General features: G+C 36.2%; 1 protein-coding gene across 1 annotated transcript in view; it reads left to right on the top strand.

Moving 5' to 3' along the window:
- Nucleotides 1-3,539: 3,539 nt before the first annotated feature.
- Nucleotides 3,540-23,289, top strand: part of LOC150102198 (coiled-coil domain-containing protein 97) — a 40,348-nt gene continuing 20,598 nt past the window's right edge. The window contains exons 1-2 of the mRNA XM_090399349.1: nt 3,540-4,198; nt 12,535-12,674. Of these exons, the coding sequence (XP_090255475.1) occupies nt 3,669-4,198; nt 12,535-12,674 (670 nt within the window). The 5' untranslated portion in view covers nt 3,540-3,668. The remainder of the gene's footprint in view (nt 4,199-12,534; nt 12,675-23,289) is intronic.

The following is a 23,289-nucleotide window of genomic DNA, read 5'->3' as shown; positions in this document are numbered from 1 at the left end:
ACCCCTAATAATAAACATTTCACAATCCATTTTTATCATTTTTTAAAAATATTATTTTTATCACATTTCTTTGCAACCTCTCTCTCTCTCTCTCCACTGTATCAGCTTCACTTTGGTACCAGAGATCCAACCGACCCACAACAAGAGGCAAAATTCCTTTTTTTGTGATGATCCTCTCCATATGAAAGGTCACCGGTAACCTATAACAGAGGACCTATAACCAGGGCCAGCTCGTACGTAGGCACTGTTGAACTGCGGCACCCAAATTTTTCTCGATATATAAATATATTTATTAATTTATTTATATTTGCTTGTAATATTTAATTTTATCATCAACAATCCTATACAATTCTCTTATTTTGTATAAAAAATAATAAAAATCCATCTTGTAGCACTTAAGAGGGCGAAGGACGCTATCAGCACTGTGTTTATCAGTGTCATATTGCTACGTGCACAAGCATATGCACGTCATAGTAAGATTCGAGCTATTGGCGCAATGCGGCACTGTCCGTCGCGCAGTTCCACTGTTGTTCATATGCAGCTTGCACCAGTAGTAGAGTGTTCGTAGTGCTTATCGTGTTTACTCCGTCTCTTTAAATATTTGGACATTACAATTAAAGACATAACATTTGTTATAGTTTTTATTTTAGAACATTATTGGAGTTATGATATTGGATTTTATTTTTAAGTAATTTTGAATTATACTAAACTGTATAATTTTATCGATCATAAACAATATTTTTTCATGAAACAAAACAAGAAGAATATATTTTATTTTTAAGTAATTTTAAATTATACTAAACTGTATAATTTCATCGATAATAAACAATATTTTTTCATGTTTAATTTTTTTTTAAATTTTTACCATAATTTTGACATTTTATCCAAACACCTATACACTGTATTTTTAAGTAATTTTTAAATTACTTAAAAATACAGTGTATTTTTAAGTAATTTAAAAATAGCCTGGTCTTCGAGCATAATGCTGCCAATATATAATACACCAAAGTGCATAACTTTATATCTGCTAACATCGAACCGATAGTTATTTCCATATACCCATAATTCCAGTTTATTCAAATTATTCTGCAAATACTACATGTGAGTTGCATTTCACTTGGTTACCTTAAAACTTGGTCACTTAAATCTTGCATACTCACATTCCTCACATTCCACTATTTTGATATCTGTCTGAGTCATCTACTAATCCATGCTAATATTTTATAATTCAGTCCAACATTCTCTAATATGTGTAACAGTCTTCCATGTTTAAAAGGCTGTGGAAAGTCCAAAAGCATCATGCTTTATCTATTCCACTTGTCCAACTCAACGATTATATTATAAAACGTGAGCCTGTTATTCAGATATTTATAGATTGACAGGCACATAAATTATTTGCACCATCCTTATGCAATGGAGTTTTCACAGATTTTTCCTCTGTGGAAAGGTCCAATGAAAGCATGATTGGAAAAATTACTGCATTGGTCTTTTTTCATTCTTGTATAACATACAAGATGATATTTGCCTATTTCATACGTAGGTCTTCAGAATTATTTTATATGATTTGATTTCAAATACTCTATTTTAGGAGCCAATTTTTTGGTTCCTAAAATAGAATAATGGCATTTGCCACTATTCTATTTTAGTGGAAGTGGCGTATGCCCTTTATGGCGCTAGATCGTTCGAAGAAATAGCGTCGTAAGTTTTCTAGTCGCCAACTAGAAGGAATTTTATAAAGCCTTTTTTCCACCGGCCCCCGAGTTAATCGATCACTGGCAAGAGTAAGTGGGTTTTTCTCCCGAAAACTTTGGTTTTTCGTTCCGTAAATTCCACAAAATCGACCGTAAAACTCCCACTAGCATTAGGATTTGGGACCGATGGCGCAATTGTCAGCCACCTCTCTTCACTGCATGTCATTTACAATTAGTGTTAGCCTTGGGCTCGTTATCTCTGACTGTCTACCGGTGGAGACTGAACTACCCTTCCCTCAGTCTCCAAAAGTTAGATAAAGCTAAAACGGCTTCACCTACTTTCATTATGGGAATAAAAGGCGTCAGCTGATTATGAAAAGCATTTTTGAAAATATGAAAAGCATTTTTGCTTCACCCATCCTGATAGTAGTGTTATACAGTTATACCAATCTTTACCTCAAGGCTCTCTTCTGGTCCCACTACTGTTCTCAATTTATGTATCAAACATCCCTGTAAATTGAAGAACAACCATTACAGCCCTTTATGCTGACGACACCGCAATATATATATATATATATATATATATATATATATATATTTAGTGACTAAATATATACATATATATTTAGTGACTTTTGTCACCAATAATCATTATAAGGCGAAATTGTTGCATTACATTTATTATTATTATTTTTTTAATTTCTTTTACTTTTATATAGTATTGAATACATAACGCATAACACTACTGTCAAGATGGGTGGAGAAAAAATGCTTTTCATATTACCCTTTGTCTGTAAAGGAAGTTATTTGGAGCGTAAAGCTCACAAAACTCCCACAAAGGGAGTTGTGTGAGCTTTACACTCGCCCTTTTGGGGCAGTTGCATTAGTTATGATCAACTGGGCATAGAATAGCCTTCGGGCTTTTGTATTTGTAGTACTCTGTTTCGTTGTAATTGATAGCTTGTACATTCAGCAGGTTTGAATGTGAACCTGCCTTGATGAAGAATTTTTCTGCAAGATCGCAAAGAAGGGAGGAGATGTATGGAATGTCGGTTTCTAGATGAATCTGTGAATTTCTGATAAACTATGGGGCATCTAGAATCATCCTTAAGCACTTATTTTTGATTCTTTGTAATTTTGAGATGTTTGATAGTGAAGTGTGACTCCATGGTGGTGAGGCGTAGGTAATAACTGATTGTATAACCATCTGTTAAAGTAGTCATTTGTTTTGTAGGTTCAGTTTACTCTTGCGGTTGATCATTCGGTAGAGTTAAGCTATTACCCTGGATATCTTGGAGCCAATGAGTTTGATATGCTTGTTAAAAATGAGTTTTTATCCAGTAGTACCCCAAGATATTTGGTCTCTGGTTGCCATGGGATCTTTTGACTGGAGAGCAGGATGTCTTCTTTAATGCAGACCTTTTTTCTAGAGAATAACATGGCTGAGCTTTTGAGGGGATTTACTTGAATCCCCTCAAAAGCTGTGAATCATTTTTCCAGTGCGTTGATACTTCCTTGGAGTCTACTGATTGCCTGGCGAGGGCTGAGATACCTTGCTAGACCAGAGGTGTTCTCGGCATAAATGACCGTAATGGTTGTTCTTGAATTTAGAGGAATGTCTGATACGTAAATTGAGAACAGTAGTGGGGCCAGAAGAGAGCCTTGAGGTAGAAATTGGTATAACTATATAACGCTACTGTCAGGATGGGTGAAGCAGAAATGCTTTTCATATTCCCCTTTGTCTGTAAAGGAAGTTATTTGAGAAAAACAGTGAAAAGCACTTGTGCTAAGCTACCGTGTATAGAGGGCGCAAGTGCAGTGGCACTGAATAATGCTTTTCGGCATGTACGTATGTTTTTGAAGAGATGGTTTGCAAGCTTTCGTGCTTTCTGTAGGTTTTTAAAATGTATATCTATTTACTAAAGTTTATTGTTTAATTCTCTTTTTCATGTTGTACCGTTAACAGTTCATTTCGAAATGGAGAGTTGTGTCGTGGAAATTTCATCTGATTCCACTAGCCACTCAACTTCATCCACTGTTCCCATGGAAATTGATGATGACATGTTCATTAAACGTCGTATGCTTGATCAAGTTGCTCAGAGTAATGCTTATTTTAAAAGTCAGCAGATTGGAGAAGCTGATCTTACCTTTAAAGAAAAACGAGAAATTGCAGCAGAGCTATTGGAAAGGAATATACCCTTGTTTTTGCAACGTTATGGTAAATATATAACACAAGAGGACATGACTTATTTTGAACCATATAGTAGCGATTATGAAGTCAACTTTTATTTGAAAGAAATTTTGAAATCCTTCGACAGTAGAAAGGCCGCAACGAAAGTGAAAAACAGAAGGTACGAAGCACTTCAGAAATTAATTTCAGAGGGGAAATATTTTAGTGATAAAGAAATGAGAAGACGCAATCCTCATATGTATGAACAAATGGTAGGAAAATATATGACAGAACACGAAAAACTAGAAGTAGGCAAAATGGATGATAAAGATGCGACGTAAGTGATTATTAAAACCAATATTATTAAATAGGGTTATCATATCAATAGTTATATATACCTCAGAGCTGTTTGCCATTACACACACACACACACACACACAGGTCTTTGACAAATCATTGTCAAAGACCTGTGTGTGTGTGAGTGTGATCATTACCTTCCAGGGTCTTAAGTACTAAAGATATTCACTATTGTTATTATCATTATTATTGCACCTCCATGGAGTCTGCAAGCTCATCGTGTCTGGTTCATTCAACTGACAACATATTTATCATACCAAATCTTAATATCCTTAACAGTTCTTGCATTAACAGCATATTCTGATAATGCATTCTATTCACTGACAATTCTCCATGTAAAAAATCTACTCCTCAGACCCCCCTTCACCACATGCTTATATAACTTCCATGGAAGGCCTCTGGTTCTTCTCCTCTCACATTTTACTCTTTTTATAATCACCTCTGGATTAATCTGATAAAATCCTCTCACTAACTTAAACCTCTATCATATCACCTCTTTTTCTCCTCTCCATCAAACTTTACAATCCAGATTTCCCCAACCTCTCTCCATAGCCAGCATTCCAAAGTCCTGATATTGTCTTAGTCACTCTTATTTGGACCCCTCTCCAAATGTTTCTGCATCACATTAAAAACCAGGTGACCAAATCTCAGCACAGTAGTCCAAGTGTGGTCTGATCAGTGCTTTATACAGTGGCACAACCACTTCCCTATCCTGCATCTTAAAGTACACTTTTTATCATAGCAGCACTACAACGTCCATTGTTTACAACACTTGCAATATGCTCTCTGAAGTTCAGTCTACTGATGTTTAGAGGGCATATGAAGTTTATATGAGTTATATGAAGAGGACATATATGAAGTTTAGAGTTTAAGTTCAGTATACTGAAGTTTATTATTTATTTTTATATTTAGTTAAGCGTTCACAGTCAAAAAGAAACATGAAAACAGAAGAATGAAATCTTTGACTTGCAAGTGAGTCCAATTCAGACCTTATCCATAAAAATGCAGTTTTCTGAATTTGAGATGATGTTAAATATGGGCGTCTTAACTTTTCCAGAATGTTCTTAGTATTTATCCTATCATTCCTATGAAAATTATAACTGTTATTGCTTTCTTGCTCTCCAAAGTTGTTGAATTTCTGTCTTCAGATCTCTAAGCCTGGGCAGTTTTCATTCACTTTTTTTTCTACTCTACTATCCCCAGGTATTGTAACTTCAATAAACTACACGTTGTTGTTTGACTACAGCAATGTCTGGCATATTATGTTCAAGATGTTTCTGTCAAATTTTTAAAGTCCCATAATATCTGGGCATTTTCAGTAACGTTTTCAACTGTGTGTTCCCAAGGGATTTTGCAAGTTGAGAAGCCATATTTTCTGCATTATCTCTACTGTACAGCTTTTGCAACCCAATTGTTGCTTTTTATACTCTGTATGAGCAGTCTTGCTACAAGAACTAATTAGATGGCCCACTATCTCTTCTTTATATCTACACAGTTGGCATTTGGTATCATTACAGATCTTTTCAATCATCGCCTTTATTGCATTTGTATGTAGTGCTTGTTCTTGAGCAGCGCAAGTATCTCACCTGCTGAAGCCATTGTCATCGACTGTCAACTTTTCCTTCAGTATCTTTCAAATATTGAACTGCTTTTATGAATCTGCTACATTCACTTTTTTTTCTTTTTTTTTTTTTTTTGGTAAGCTGCAGTTAGTATCTTTTCTCTGCTTTCCTTGATCTAATCATTCAGTGCTACCTTTTTTCTTCTACTGTTTTCTTGATTTGTAAAAAGGCCACATCCTCCACTTTTCCTGGCTATGTATATCCAATCTGAATCAGTGTGGTGTTTCACTGTAATTAACTTTTGTATTTTACGATCAAGCTCTTTCATATCAGCTTGTGTCGTTATTTGTCACTACTGTGTATCTGATTACAAGGATAGCCCATGTATTGATTTCTGTTACAGGGTTGCCTTCATTTAGTTTGGACTTTAGAACCTTTCTCTTTTCAGATATTCAGACACCATTCTCATCTTCTGAATTCAAAATGTCATCTGCCTCAAGAATTCCAAGGCATTTATAGGATTCGTGTTGTCATGGATTTTTAATTTTCCTTCCATCTGCAAATGTGATTGCTTTGTTGCCCTTTTCCTTCCATCTGCAAATGTGATTGCTTTGTTGCCCTTCTTGTGTGTTATTTTCCCTCAAGCTGTGTAGTGTGTTGCACATTTCTTAAGTTCAAATTCCATACAAATATCTTCACTAAAGATTCAAGATGTATTGACCAGTGACTTAACTTCTCTGATTGAATTTCCTATATTGAAATTTATTCAGAGAAATTGAATTGCTTTGATATGCAAAGTTAGTTTTCTTTAGAATTAATGTTAGAGGAATCATTGCTAGAATGAACAACAGAAGTGATAGTGAGTTACCTTGGAAAATTCCTCTCTTGATGTTCACTGTACCCAGATTATCTGTATTGACTATTTACTGAGTTTTCCATGTAATCATGACAGCTTTTAGAAAATTTTAAATGTTTTTTAATCCAACTATGTGGCAAAGAGTTGAGTGCTTTCTGGTAATCAATCCATGACATATAAAAGTTGGGTTTTTTCTTTTCGATTTTTTCAAAATCATTTTGTCAATTAACAATTGGTCTTTTGTTCCCCTGGATTTTCTGTAACACCCCTTTTGTTCAAAAGGCAGAAGTTGGTGTTGTGATAATACCTGTCAAATCTCTATTTAAACTTATTCACTGATGAAGCACTCACAACCACCTCTGACAACCCATTCACAACTCTCCAAGCAAAAAATCTAGTCTGAACAACTTGTTAACCACACACTTACACAATTTCCATGGGTGACCACTTAGTTCTTTCCCTTCCTGCTATGTACTGAAAAAAAGTTTAGTGTCAATCCTATAAAACCCTTTTAATAATTTGTATGTTTCTATCATTCTCTTATGCCTATCAGCTAGTTTTTAGAGCCCACAAAACTTGACAGTGCTGCAAGTTTATAGCTCAGGGAACTGTCTGGTGTGGTACGGTAAAACACATCTATTTTGTCAGCATTGTACATTTCATCAGGACTAAACTTTTGCAGCAATTCAGGTAGTTTAGTCGATTTCCACTGTTCAGTGCTTGCAGTATCAGCACTGTCCTCCTTACCATATGCCTTCTTAAATTTTATTTCATGTCCAGTTTTCCATTGCAATGACAACTATCTCTAGCTTTAAAGCTCACGTGGCCCAGCTTTCTAGCTAACTCTTCTGATTTGGTTTTTAACATTACCATTAACATGCATGCCTCATCCAGTTGCAATAGAGAACCTTTGATTGAGAGCCTCCTCAATGTCTAGACTTGTCTTCTCGCTTCCATTTTTGGGATTTTCTCTGTTGTCCATTCTTCTTGCAATTTGTCCTGCTGGCCTAACAAATGATGTGCAATTGTAGATTTTGGAACACTGGTTATCTCTGCCAACTGACAATGACTGGGTGTTAAATGTTGGGCTTTTTATTTTGTCAAGTAAGTCAGTTTTATCTGCTAATGTTAGATCTTTCCTTAGCATCTTGACAGGGGCCTTATTAAAATAAATAAATAAAAAAAAAATTAAATTGCCACACTGTTTGTTGCACGTTTTACTAAAAAATTAACATGCCTGTTTTAATCAAAAATATTGTACCTAGCAGTCACTGTAAGTAGCATCGTTACACTGTCAAAATATTCTTGTCCTCTATATTCTGTATCCTAGTGATAACTGAGAGAAACACTATATAACTTGCTACACATGCACCATCTACAGCCACTGTCCTGATAAAGCGGCAAGGTGGCCCAAATAAGTGAAGCAACTTTGGGTTATATTTTCGATTTGCTTCCATTCTTCAACATTTATCCCAAATAAATGGCTGCCCCAATTAACCAGAATCTACTGTGTGTGTGTGTGTGTGTGTGTGTGTGTGTGTGTGTGTGTGTGTGTGTGTGTGTGTATACATACATACATACATACATATATATATTATTATTATTATTATTATTAAACAAGACCTCATGGAGTCAAAGACTCATCTAGGAGGTCCTTTTATCTCACACACATCTCATCATACCGGGTCTTAAACACATTCAAACTCCTTGCAGACACCACACTCTCAGGCAAGGCATTCCAATCATTCACAACTCTGCACGAAAAAAACCTGCCTCTCACTCCCCTACTCACACCCTCTTTATACAGTTTCCAGGCATGACCTCTGGTTCTCCCACTATTCTCTGTAGAACTTCTCCACCATTGATCCTATAACAACCCCTTACCAACTTGTAGGTCTCTATCATATCTCCCCTCTTCCTTCTCTCCACTAGACTCTGCAAATTACATCTTTTCAATCTTTCCTCATACTCGACATTCCAGAGGTCAGAAACTACCTTAGTCAGTCGCCTTTGGACCCTTTCCAACATCTCTTCATCCTTCTGAAAACCAGGTGACCAAATCTGGGCACAGTAGTCCATGTGTGGCCTAATCAAAGCCTTATACAATGGAACAAGAATCTCCCTACTTCTACACGTCAGTGTCCTCCTCATCATTCCCAGAAGTCTTTGTGTTGTCTTCACAATTTTGGCGATGTGTCCCCTAAATTTTAGATCCTTATCCACTATCACTCCCAGATCTCTTATTTCCTCTACTTCCAACAATATATTCTTACCAAGCATAAATTCTGCATCCCATCTTTGTTTTCCAAATTTTAAAACCTTACATTTTGCAACATTGAAATCACATCCCCATTTGCTTGCCCAATCACTCAATTTATTCAAGTCTTCTTGCAAGACCACAACATCTTCACTACTCTTTATGGTTCGTCCCAACTTTGCATCATCTGCAAACAACTGAATATCTCCATCCAAATCTTTGCCAATATCATTAATATACAAGTTAAATAGTAATGGCCCTAAAACAGATTCCTGAGGCACTCCACTAGTGACTTTCCTTTTCCTGGATATTGCACCCCCATTCACAACTTGTTGATACCTATCAGATAGCCAGTCTCCAATCCAATGCACTAATCTAATATCCAACCCCATCTGCTCTAGTTTGACTGTCAACTTATCATGAGGTACTCTATCAAAAGCTTTTGCAAAATCCAAATATATTACTGTGTATCCTTCTCCTCTGTCCAAGGAAGCAGTCACTTTATTGTAATAAGTAAGTAGATTACTAAAACACGACCTCCCTTTAGCAAATCCATGCTGTCCATCAAAGATTATACCATTGTTGTCAACCCAACTCTGGATCCTAGTTCTCACAAGCTTCTCCAACAACTTAACCACAACACCTGACACACAGATAGGCCTATAGTTTGATGCTTGAGTTCGATCCCCTCCTTTATGAAGTGGCACAATCTTGCCCTCCTTCCACTCTTTAGGGATTTGACCAAGTGCAAGACTTGTATTAAAAAAATATGTCAAGGCAGGTGTCAACTCTCTGGCACATTCCTTCAGAATACGCGGTGATATATTATCAAGTCCCACAGCCTTATTTACATCTAGTTTACTCAACTCCCCAAACACCTCTTCCTCACTTACAGTCAGTCTCTCCTCCCCATCATCAACTGCTCTTAATCTCTCCATGAAGTCACATTCACAAGATTGAAAGATCTTTATGAACTGTTCATTAAGTATCTCCACCACACATTCTGCAACAGCTGTCTTTATACCATTTCCTCCAATCAATGTCATCCTTCCATAATCATTCTTTCTTTTGCTGGCTACATATCGAAAGAACTCCCTAGGATTCTTTTTAGCTTCATTAGCTAACTGCTGTTCATACCTCTCTTTAGCTACTCTCACCAACCAAGTCACTCTCCTTGCCTGGTCTTTGTAGAACTCATGAAATTGGTTACTTCCACTTCTCTTATGCTGCCTCCACAATGCCCTTTTTCTCTGTATTGCATGTTTAATCTCTTTATTCATCCATCTCACACCTAACTTATTTAACCTTCTCACCCATGGTATACATTTAGACATTGCATCCACTAAATATTTTTTGAAAATCCTCCAAGCTGCATTGATCTCTTTTCCAGCTAACTCCTCATTCCATGCTACACCTGCAAGCTGTCTCCTGAGCTCTTCATAATCACCCCCCTTGTAGTTCCACATATACCCTTTTTTCACTGGGGTCCTTGCACTGCTGGCAACCACCCAAGTAATCACCTCATGGTCACTTTCACCAATTGGTGGATGATTTGATACCTCATTGATAATTACATCCTCCGATGAGATGACCAAATCCAAGACCCTTAATCCTCTTGTGCCCTCTGTTACATACTGTCTGAGGTAGTTATCCCTCAAAAACTCAAGAAACTCATTTTCTTTACTTCCAGTTGCTATCTCTTCATTCCAGTCTATATTGCCATAATTAAAATCACCCATAATGATCACCCTTTTCTTATTTGCTTGGCTTATTTGACTATACATTTCACTATCACCACCATCCACATTACCAGGTCTATAACAACATCCCACCAAGTATTTGATTCTATTCACCTCTATCTCACACCATACTGCCTCAAAACCACTGGTCCCATTTCCCTCTTGCATCTCTACCTTGTATGGACATAACTCTTTCTCTATCATCAATAGCACTCCCCCTCCCTTTTTACCCCTTCTATCCTCACGAAACACATCATACCTTTCCATCTCTATTCCTGTCAGGATGTCATCCTCATCTAACCATGTCTCACTTATTCCGACAATCTCTGGGTGCACAGACGCAATTAGTGCAACCATTTCATCCGCCTTGTTTCTTATACTTCTAGCATTGGTATACAAACACAACAACTCATTTCTGGATCTACAGCTAGTTCCACTGATACCACTCACTCGATGTGATCTCTCCATGCTGGACTGGGGCCATTTCCCTTTCTGCTTCTTCATTTTAGAACCCTTTGCAATTCCATCTGTTTCCTTTTGATCCCTGATCATCCCATTACTTTCCTGCCTACACATTCTCTCACCTCCTCTTGGAGCATCCACCTTTCTCACGCTGTGTATCCCTGTCCACCCTGAGCCTCGCCGTTTCCCTGCTCCTCTTGCACACCCATTCTCTCATTTTCTATACTCATACCACTATATATATATATATATATATATTATATATATTTCTTTCTTTATCCTCTTTTATCTTGTAAGTATTCTGGCATCTGCAACTGTACTTGAGGATAACATGGTTAGCCCTATGCTTCCATATATGTGTGTGTGTATACATATATATAAACACCTTATCAGAGGAGAGGAGAAGACATAATAATGAAAAAGAGTTGAAAAGTTTCCTATTTTTACATATACACCTTCCTTGTTTCCTTTTTTGTTTTTTTTTAAATTATAAATGAGGATTATATATTGTATTTTCACTTGACTGTTAGGTACTGCTCTTATATTCAATCAAAATATATTTCCATAAGTTAGTTGATCCATGTATCTATAGCATCCTGTGCATTTTGCAGCTTATTTCACTTTGGATAGACACAGTAGATGAATTAAATACATCTGTTACTTTTATTGTGCTATATCAAATCACTCTGTTGATTCGGTTCACCATACAGTACAGTAAAAGGAGACAGCTTCATATAATAAAACTAAAAGACAGAAGCCTTAGTTTTCCTAAGCCTTGAAGCATACTAAACTTAACATATATCTTATGGAATATTTCATTTGAGAGGCCTTTGTTCCAGGATGCCAAGATGCTTTATGAGGGCTTCTCAGTTTTAACTGCAAAGCCCTTAGGCGATTTAGCCAGTATCTTATGGAACTAGCAGGATTTTTCATTCCACAAGAAAGACAAACAATTAAGAGAATAAATGCAATAAACAAACACAGTATTGCTATTTTTGTGAAGCCAGATTTCCTCACCATGAAAATGGTCATTGAACCAGAACATGGAAAAGATAAAATAATTGCCACTCCTTAATAGCATTGTTGTTGTTTTTATGCTCATTGTGTCCTGGAAGATGCACTTGTAAAGAATGAAGGTAAAATATCAATAGTAATTAAATGCAGTTTTTAATTATCATCCTGTAGATGTCTGTTTTATTACATGAAAATTGTCTCGATTTTTGACTGTTTTAATGATCAATGTAAATACTTTCCACGTATGATGTCGTGGGTTGAAGGTTTTGCATATGTTATTTTGCAAGTAATGGTATTACTTGTTTATTAAAAGACCATGGGTTTAAATTCCACTTCAGACATAACCTGAGTGAAATACTTTCTAGATTATCATTTTATAAAAGTTCGCTTTTATCTTTTTCACAATAATTGCTTTATTGCTTTTAGGTTTTCAGCATTTTTATTGACCTGTATAGATAATATGCAAATAGAATGCTTGAGAAAAAAACAGGAAGCAGAAGATGAAGGTGCATTTGTAGAAAGTGAAGATGATGATGAAGAGGAGGAGGAGGAGGAAGATGAAGAAGGTAATGTAAATTGCTATTATTTTACAATGCATGTCTTAAATAGGTAGCTATGAAGTCCTTTAAGTTTTGAGACCTTAGTTCAACTCCCAGAATGTAATTTTTTTTTAATTGTCTAATCCACATATAAAATAATTAGATGAATAGCTATAAACTTATGCATTTAGTTAACATTAATAAATCATATGTTATTATTATTATGTGACACCTCCAGGGAGGGAGTTTAAAGACTCATTGAGGGAGAGTGTGCCAACAGCATTCAATGATTGAACTACTAACCCTGCTTGAACTTAACTTTTTGCATGAGCCATTAGCAGCAGCAGCTCTACCAATCGACCAACCTTTGCTAATAGAGGATTAGCTTACTGTTGCTTAGAATCCCAAAGTTAAAGGAGGACAAATCTCTACAGCGTTTTAGGTTGTGATAATATTTTGGTGGTCCCAGCTGTTATTGTTTGGATAAATCCCTCTAACGCTACCCCCTGTCCCCACACTGTGTGCTAGGCTCACTGGCCTTGCGAGTAACTTGATTTCTTTGAAACCTAATTAATCTTCTGAATAGGGTAGTGAATCCTATTAAGGCTGCCAGTTGTTTATCTTCTGGATGATATGCCTGTTTTGCAGGATGAAAAACTCAAGTTACTGAGGAGAAAAATGCTTCTACCACCATATGAGATGGGCTAATTCACCTTCAGTTGAAAAGCACTGATAAAAGAAGTTCTGCATGTCCTAGACAGGATTTGAACTCAGATCTTTCCAAAAGAACATTAGCTAAATGTACTGAGATACAGAAATTCTAATCCTGTAATGCAGAGGTTATAAATGCCTTTGCAAAATCTTTATTGATCATTCAAATTATAGTAAGTGGAAACAGCTGATTTTAATGTTACTTTCAAACCCACATAAGTTTGATTTACCCTTCCATAAGAGGAGGAAAACAGCCACACATTAAGTTCATTTGTAGTCATTTATCGTTTTCAAGTTTTTGATCAAATTCATTAAAATGTACAGTGATTTCTGAATTCCTGTTCATTCATCCTATTCTTTCACTTGGTGTACAGGATTGGAATGGATAATAGATTAAATGGATTGGAGATTAGTTGTTTGGATGATACCAGTAAGTTGTGTATTATTATTATTAGTAGTAGTAGTACATCCATGTCCAAAAACTCATTGTGGTAGACCCAAACTATCCATACAATCTGCCACAGCTCTCTTTAAACCCATTCCATTCATTCACAACTCTTTAAGCAGAAAATCTAGTCCTCATGTCCTACTAACCACACTTTTACTCAACTTCCAGGGACCCTCCTCTAGCCAAGTGCTGCAACATTCCCCCCCCCCTCTTTTTCGACTATCAACTAAACTAACTTCTGCAGTCTGCACACCCTTATTCTATCTTCATACAGAATATTTCACAGACTATTCACCATCCTGGTTGCTCTCCACATCTTCCTCATCTCCGAGAAACCCAGGAAACCAAACCTGAGCACAGTAATCAAGATGTGGATGTATCAAGGCCTTATAAAGAGGCATAAAAACTTCCTTATCTCTACTTGTTAGTGTGTTCTTCAATAGCCAAGTAATCTTATGGGCTACCTTTGTAATGTGTCCTCTAAACTTCAACTCTGTCTCCACATCCCTAAATCTCTAGCTTCACATGTTACTTATTTTCAGATTACAAGCTGTATACGACATTGATGGAATTGTATATCTCAAAATGCATAACTTTACAATTCTACACATTAAACTGGTACCCATTATCTTTTGCCTGTATAGTGAAGTGACAGCCTATTTAAATCATCCTGCAAGCTCTCCACATCGCCTTGATTCACTATTGCTCTACCTAATTTTGCATCATCAGCAATCAACTGAATATTTCTTTTCAGGTTATTTCCTATATCATTTATATATTAAACTGAACGCTGCTGCATACCACTAGTCACCAGCTTTCGTCTGGATTCTCCTTATACCAGTTTCTGACATCTGTCCAGCAGCCAACTTCTTGTCCACATAACCAATGTCATATCCATCCCCATTTGTTCTGATTTGCATAACAGAATTCCATGTGGTATTTGGTCAAATGCCTTTGCAAAATCCAGCAGAATCATCATGTAACTAACCATTTCCTTTATCCAACTCAGCTCTCGCTCTATTATAAAAAGTAAATTACTAAAGCATGACTGCCTCTTCACAAAGCCATGTTTTCCCTCATAGAGTATCATATTCTTATCCACCCATTCTTGAATTCTCTTTTTGACCAATTTTTTTAGTACTTTTACCATCACTCCTGAGATACTGACTTCTGGAATTAGAATATAGAAACTGTAGTATCCCTTTAGGTTCCAACCACTTTTACTTCCTGAATTGATGGAGCACTGTTTAAAAAAAAAAGCAGGTAAGAAGTGGTGAGCCCCAGGGATTTGTTCTTGACCCCATGCTGTTTAACTTATTTGTTAATGATATGCCAAGTGGATTGACTGGGGATCATCAAGTTTGCTGATGATGCAAAGTTAGGAAGAACTATAAGGAGCATTGCTTTGTTAATTCCCTTTAGGAAGATTTGAATAGACTTCCAGCTCGAACAAATGAATGGGGTTGTAGTTTTAATATTAATAAGTGCAAGATGATGGCTATGTACTGTATTGGTGGAAGTTTGCTTCAAGAAGTAGATGAGATTCAAGATCCATTGGGGGGGGTTGACACTGGACTGAAGTTTAGAGGGATTGAAAAGATTGCACATTGCATTTCTGCCATGATAAGAGTGCACTGATAAGTATGGATAAGGAAGTGATTGTGCCACTGTATAAAACATCAGTCAGACCACAAATGGACTATTGTGCTCAGATTTGGTTACCTAGGTTTCATTGTGATGTGGAAACATTGGAGAAGGTCTACAGATAAGTGACCAAGGTAGTATCAGGACTTTAGAATTTTGGTGAGGATAATGAATGGTTAAAAAGTGAGGTTAATGAAATGTAAATTGCAGTGTTTGGCAGATAGGTAGAAAAGAAGTGATATCATAGATGTTTAAGCTAGTGAAGGGATTATAAAAAGAGTGGAAGAACAGGAGGTCATCCCTGGCAGTTGTGTAAAGGTGTGGTGAAGAAGAACAGAATTATGGTAATATAGATTGGAATGAAAGTTATCATCTGGGAATAAGAAAAATGAATTTCATGAGTTCTTGAGAGATAACTGTCTTACGCAGTAATGGAGGATACACTAAGATCAAGAGATCTGATCGTTTCATTTGAGTATGTCACTGTGAATGGGCACCTCATTCTCTCCAGTTTACAAGAGTGGCGACCAGCCATATGAAGACTTCTGTGAGGAAAGGATACATGTGGAATTATAAGGCCAGTGATCATGAAAACTTAGAGATGGCTTGGAGCTATAGCATGAAATGAACAGAAAGGCAACACATGCTGTGTGCACACTAACTAAGAGTTTCACATATCATCACTGTGAGTGAATGTATTCCGAAGGTCAAATGACTGAATAAGGTAAGTGTCAGATGGAAAAATGAATGGAATGAACATGTAATCTGGAAAAAAAAGACACTGTGGAAGTAACATCCACAGTGTGTTGTTGTTTTGTCCTTTGAAGAGTCTTATGTATTTCCATGTGCTCCTTGAACTGCTTTGGCTATGTCGATGATTTTGTTCATATAGAGCTGTTCTGTTGTTCAGGATTAAGATCTATTGCTTGCAAGGCTGCTGTGATTGCTGGACAGATAAAAATGTGAGTGGGTGTCTGTTCAGTATTAGGGCAGTTATTGCAGTTTCTATATGTTCTCATATCATCCATATTGATCTTCATTTAAAATGTCCTATTCGGAGTCTTGCTATTGTGGTGGAGTTCCTTCTGTCAACATTGATTTCGGGAATTTGGTGGTGTATCCCTGATTTTAGTGGAATTAGTTTAGATTTTGCTAGTGCATTAGCATCAACAAGAGTTATTATGTCAGTTTCTTGGTTGAGTTCTCTGGCCTCTTTTGCTAATTTATCAACTGCCTCATTGTAATCAATGTCTACAGGAGCAGGAATCCATTGTAAAATGCAACTTTTTCCCAAACACTTTAGTTGGTTTAAGAGTTTATGGATGTCTTGTGTGAGCTTGGTATTGTAATTTTTGATTGCCCCCATAGCTGATCTTGAGTTACTGTAAATTATAATTCCCTCTGCTTGTTGAGATGATGATAATTTTAAGTAAGCTTAGAGTGCTTTATTTATTGCATAGAGTTTGCTGGTAAAATTGGAAGCAATTCTCCCATATCCAACTTTCATTGAATATTTTTCACCTTTCGGGAGTAGAAGGAGAGTACCAGCACCTCCATTAATCATATTGGTGTCTGACGATCCATTGGTATAACAAATAACTTGTTTGGAGAATGAAAGAAGGTTGATAGTATAGGCCTTTTTCTTTGAATGTTTCTTTAGATTCTTTTTTTGTACAGGATTTGGTAAGGTTTAGATTTATGGAGGTATTTGAAGATAAAGGACTGGAAAATAGAGGTTCTTTACTTATGTGGGCATTTAGATGATCATAGTGTCATCATATTGTAAAGTTGATGATCTGTAAAGTCTGCAATTTTGATTCCAATGTCCATAAGTTTTTAGCGAGATATGATCGCTTTGGTAGCTTCTGATATTATTAATGAATTTTATGATGGCAAATTTCCGTCTGTCCTCCAGCAGGTTAAGCCCACATTCCTGTTGGGCTCTGATGTTGTTAGTGGATGAGACTGCACCAATGATAATCTTGGACTCTTTTACTTGTACTTTGTCTAATTTTTCCTTTATCGATGAAGCCAAAGGTGACCAGATAGGTGCTGCATATTCCATTATTGGCCTTATTAGTGTAGTGTAAGTAGTTTTGAGAATTTTTGGCTTTGCACCCCAATTTATTCTGCAAAGCCTTTTCAATACATTTAGTTTTTTGAGAGCCCTGTTGGGGGTGTCAGATGTGTTGAGCAAAACATAATTCCTGATCAAGTGTAATACCAAGATGTTTTTAATTTGCAACTTTTTCAATTAGCCTGTTTTTGATCATGACTTTGAGATTGTAGGAATGTCTATTTTTCCCATCTGTACTAAAGATGCTTAATTTTGTTTTATCTGGGTTGATTTTGAGTTTAAGTTCATCTGACTATTTTTCTAATCCTATCATGAATTTGTTTAGAATCTCTTCTGACTGTTTAATTTTATCATTAGTGTGCCAGATGGCTATATCGTCTGCATATCAAGCTACTTTTGTATCTTCTGTAAGTTAAGGATGAATGTTATTGGCATATAAAAGGAATAGTAAGGGACTGAGTACTGAGCCCTTGGGAACACCAGCCCAGGTTCTCTGCTCTCTAAATGTTGCTGCATTGATTCTAACCTTGATCTTTCTTCCTCTCACGAAATCAGCGATTCAGATTAAAGCATTTCCTCTAATTCTGATATCATGTACTATTTGTATTAATTTTTTGATCCAAAGATGATCAAAAGCAGAAGTCATTTCATGGAATACGACAGTTGTCTTTTTTGTTGGTTTTTCCTGAAATGAGTCTATTGTTTGGCAGAAGTAGAATAATTGATCTGTCATCAAATGATGCAGTTTGGTAGAAGTTAATTTTCTTATTTTTTGTGAGCCAGTGCATGAGTCTGGAGTGTATGATTCTTTCAGTAATTTTACAACATATACTAGTTCATGCAATAGGTCTATAGCTTTGACATTCTGCAGCATTTTTGTCAGGTTTTAAGATGAGTACAATAACTGATTTTTTTCATTCTTTTAGTAGTTTGCCTGTTTGCCAAGAAGTATTATGAATGTTCCAGAAGTTGTTCTTTGATGTTTTTGCCAAGGTGTTTGACCATATGACCAAAGATAAGATCATTACAATAAATTTAGTTTAATCCTTTATCCAAGTGTGAACAAACAAAGTTTGTGCCTGAAAATATCTTCAGGACTGAGGCAAGGTGGTCTAACTGTTGGCAACTCATAGCAAAGGTGGACCAAGCTCTCATCACTCCTTGTCTCAGCATTTCCCACCATGCAAAGCACACCTCCTTGTGAACATGTATAATGCTATGTTAAGGGAAGAGCCACTACCCAGACCAGTTTCGACCTTTATTGAGGTCTCATCAGTGGAAGGCAGACCCAGACTCTCCATTGCTTCTGGCTTCTTCTAAGGCAGAAGCAATGGAGAGGTCATATTTATCTATACGAATTGCCAACCGGTGTACCCCACTGACGAGACCTCAATAAAGGTCAAAACTGGTCTGGGTAGTAGCCCTTCCCTTAATGCATAGCATTATTCATATCCACAAGGAAATGTGTTTTGTATGGTGGGAGATACTGAAACAAGAAGTGATGAGAGAGCTTGGTCCACCTTTGTTACAAGTTGCCACCAGTTGCACCACCTTGCCTCAGTCCTGAAGATATTTTCAGCCGCAAACTTTGTTTGCTCACACTTGAATAAAGGATTAAACTAAATTTATTATAGTTTAACCAAGTGCAAAATAAACTTCCAATAAGATCATTACAGGAGATTTATTAGGTGCGGTTTTCTCAATTGATGAATTTAGTTCACTTAGCATAAATTCTTCAGAGAAGATGTCATTAGATTGGTATGTTCTTGCTTGTTTTAGTATCTTACTTGTGAGTTTATTGAGAATCTTGTCCTCTCTGTTATACTGCAGTTTGGAGTTGTTTGAATAATTTCTTGCCAGTGTGTTTGCCATTTCTTGATCTGTAATAGCTTTTTTCCCAGCATTTATGATGAAGTTTGTTTTCTGTTGGTTCTCTTCTTTGATGTTGTTGTCTAGGATTCTAATAATGTTCCAGTAACATCCAATAGATAGTGATAATAATCAGTTGCATGAAGAATATAAAGAGCAGGCCAGGAAGATGACAGACTCACTTGGTAAAAACAGCAAAAGTGAAACATGAGCAGAAAAGAGCAAAGCTACCAAGAGAAATCATGAGGATTATGAGAAATCCTCATAATTAGGTTTGATGGAATGAATACAGCAAAGATAAATAATTAAACACGTGTGTAATCATTCTAATATTTCATCTCTATCAGAGATACATCTTCTGGGATATACTATAAAAATTGTAATAACACATACAGTAAGTGGATGATGTTAGACTGGAAGTCTAACGTCTTAAAGAGGGGAACCTTCTATGGGTTCTGATAGCTAGCCTTGGCTATTGGGCAAGAGGTCTAAGAATCAATGTTTACTGAATGTTGAGAAGTTTAACACAACCATATTTATTTAGATTAGGTTGAGTTTTAAATCTACTGCTGATTCTAAAAAGTCTTTCAAGTTTATATTTGCTGCAGTGAAGCATAGAACTTTAAAGAATTGTGTTATCTTTGCACTGCTTTCAAACCTCATTCAAAGCTTGCTGCCCTTATCTGTTCTCCTAAAAATCCACTCCCTTCTTTTATTTTCCAGGTGTTTACAAGGTTCCTTGTTCTTGCAGCTTGTTATGTTATGGACAAACTGAAATATCTGCCAACATATGCCTTGGTGAATACATCTGCCACCACAACTATGGCCAGTCAGGTATAACCAATTATTCCTTGGATACCTTGCACATCAGATGGGGAAAAAACTACTATGCTTAACTGCAGCAAATACAAACTTGAAAGACTTTTTGTTTAGAATCAGCAGCAGGTTTAAAAAACCAGCCTAATGTGAATAAATATAATTGTGTTGAACTTCCCAAGATTTATGAAACATTAATTCTTAGGCTTCCAGTCTAACATCTTGTTTTGTGTGCATTATTACAATTTTTATATTATATTCCAGAAGATCTCTCTGACAGAAACGAAATATTGGAATGATTAAATCCATGTTTATTTCTTTGCTTATTCATTCTGTTAAACCTATTATGAGAAAATTCCAAGAGAATTCTTTCAATATGTGACAAATAGAAATAAAAATGATTAATGAAGAAAGATGAATCGCATACCTGCTTAACAGGAGTCTTGCATCAGCATAAGTCTCAAAGGAGTGTAAAAATTGTTCCACCTCATAATGGCAAGACTGAGGCTACATATTATAGACCATTCTGTATAATCTGGAGTTGTGATTAAAGTGTTGGAGAGGTTCATTCACACTAGGATAGAGAAATCATTTCATAACAACAGTATTCTCTGTGATGTCCACAGTGGTATACTTAGATTTTTGCAAATGCTTTTGATAGATTGCTACATAACAGGTTTGTAACGAGATTAGTGAGTTGAATAGGTGATCAGACGGGTATCAGTAAGTGTATGGAATGCAATGTCCCGAAACAGGAAAGTCACTAGTGGCGAGCCACAGTGGTCTGTTTAAGGAACATTGTTGTGTAACTTGTATATTAATGATATTGGGATGGGTTAAACTGGAAATGTGCAACTGTTTACAGGTGATGCAAAACCTGGGAGAACAGTGAGAAGTCAAGCAGATGTTATGGTCTTAAAGGAGGATTCAAGAAAGTGGAACTGTTGTTTCACTGTTAAAAAGTGAAAATTCTGAAATTTGATAGGCAAAGATGGGATGCAAAGTATACACTTTGTGGGGAAAATTTGAAGGAGGTAAAAGAAACAAGAGATCTAGGAGTGGTGGTAGACAAGGAACTAAAGTTTAGGGCCACATTGCACAAGTTGTGAAGTAATCACATTGGATTGTGGCATTGATAATGGTGGATGTTTCAATTTTATGCCTTTGTCTGAATTGTCATTAGTCTTAGCAGAACTTCCCGGATTTGGTCTTCCATTCATAGATAATAATTTTTTCATGTCACAAATATCACCAGAATGTTTTTTTTTGTTGTTGTTATTGTTGACTTTGAAGAGACATTCTTTCAGATTGTTCCTTTATATAGGCATCATCCTTCATAGTTGTATTCACTGTTAATAGTGTGAGACCAAGATCACGCCTTATGGCTTGTGAAGCTTTGCCCACTTTCAAACTTTATAATTTTCATCTCTAGATCACTTTTGGTGCATTTATTCATGGGTTCACTTTTTATACTTCTGCTTCTTTTCTATTTATACTCTAACAGTACATGCAAACACTAAAAATTATTAGTGTTCATTATTTTACTAGTAGGCACATTAAGGAAAATTTTTAAAAACTCAGTTTTTTTCATTCATACAATTATTCACACAATAGGCATTCTGTGAATAATGATTAGTTTGAGCTTCCCACAATCAGTCTTCATATCCTGTGGGGGATGCATGTATAAAGTCATAAGTAACAATTAGTAAAGTTAATGTGTAACTGTTAAAACAATTGTTTTCTGTTACATTTAATATGAGAATAAATGTATAATGTTAAACTCTGCATTGCTGATTAAATTCTTGTAGACTTGTAGAATTTGCTGATTAAATTGTTTAAGAAAATTACCATAGAAATCAGAAACCATTAATTCCATAATGTGGTCAGAAAAACACATGCCTACATCATGAAAATTATGGAAACAATTACCGCGTTGGAGTAAAACTTTAGTTCAATATAAACCAAAATAAACATTCGACGTTTAGACCTTCACATTAAGGTCATCATCTGGAATATACACATGTATACAAAAGAAACAAGCTGCATTACAATCTACATGGCATGCTAAAGTTACTAACCAACCTTTATAACTATTGGTCTGACCTCTGTTGGAAAAAAACAACATGTGCCCTTTGGTTAGAAAAATCTTAGTTCTCATGTAGGATGTAAGGAACATATACAAGGACTTACCAACCCACTGGCGTGGTTAGAGAGTACCTGTGGGGTCCCTGTTGGTTAATCTCAATACTGCATGGATGTGTGAATATCTTTAGGTAGTAAGATGATTTTCATTGCCTGTGAAACTACCAACTCACTTATGAAGGGCTGAAATGGCTTGTAGTTCAAAATTTGGTCTCAAGTGGGATTCCTGGATTATCTGATGTTTAGCTTACTTGCAGTACCACAAGGGTGGTCTGAAAAGTTCTTGGCCTAACAATGAAAAAACGAATTTATAATTTCTTATTTATTTGGTATTTTCAACATAATCTCCCTTAAGACTAATACATTTATTCCAGCGATGCTCCAGCGTCATTATCCCATCCCTGTAGTGGTTCTCAGTAAAATCTGCAAAATACTCCTCTACAGCTGCAATCACCTCTTGATTTGAAGAGGTGATTGCTAGTCTGGTTAAAAGATTGGAATAATATTCCCCAGTTATTGTTTTACCCTTTTCAAGATAATTAATAAACAAAATGCCTTTAGTATCCCAAAACACCAATGCCATGACCTTTCCTACTGATGGACTTTGTTTTCTTTGATGCTGAACAACCAGCTTCTGTCCACTGTTTTGACTGCTATTTGGATTCTGGTGTGTAATGGCGAATCCAAGTCTCATCCATAGTAATAAATTGATGCACAAAATTGGTTTTATTCTTGTTAAAATGCTCCAAGCACTGTTCAGAGATTTTCATGCGAATGCGTTTTTAATCTGCTGTGAGTAAGCATGGCACCCATCTGGCGCAAAGCTTTTTCATTTGCAATTCTTCATGCAAAATGTATCCTACATGTTCTTTTGAAATGTCTATAGTCTCAGCAATTTCATGCACTTTGACTCGCCGGTCATACAATACCATATC

Source organism: Typopeltis vanoorti, chromosome 10 (genome assembly GCF_054136105.1).
Source record: "Typopeltis vanoorti isolate ZY-2024b chromosome 10, IOZ_Tvanoo_1.0, whole genome shotgun sequence".
In the NCBI taxonomy this organism is placed as follows: Eukaryota; Metazoa; Arthropoda; class Arachnida; order Uropygi; family Thelyphonidae; genus Typopeltis; species Typopeltis vanoorti.
Note: the sequence above shows the minus strand (reverse complement) of the source record. Positions and strands in the feature narration are given on the sequence as shown.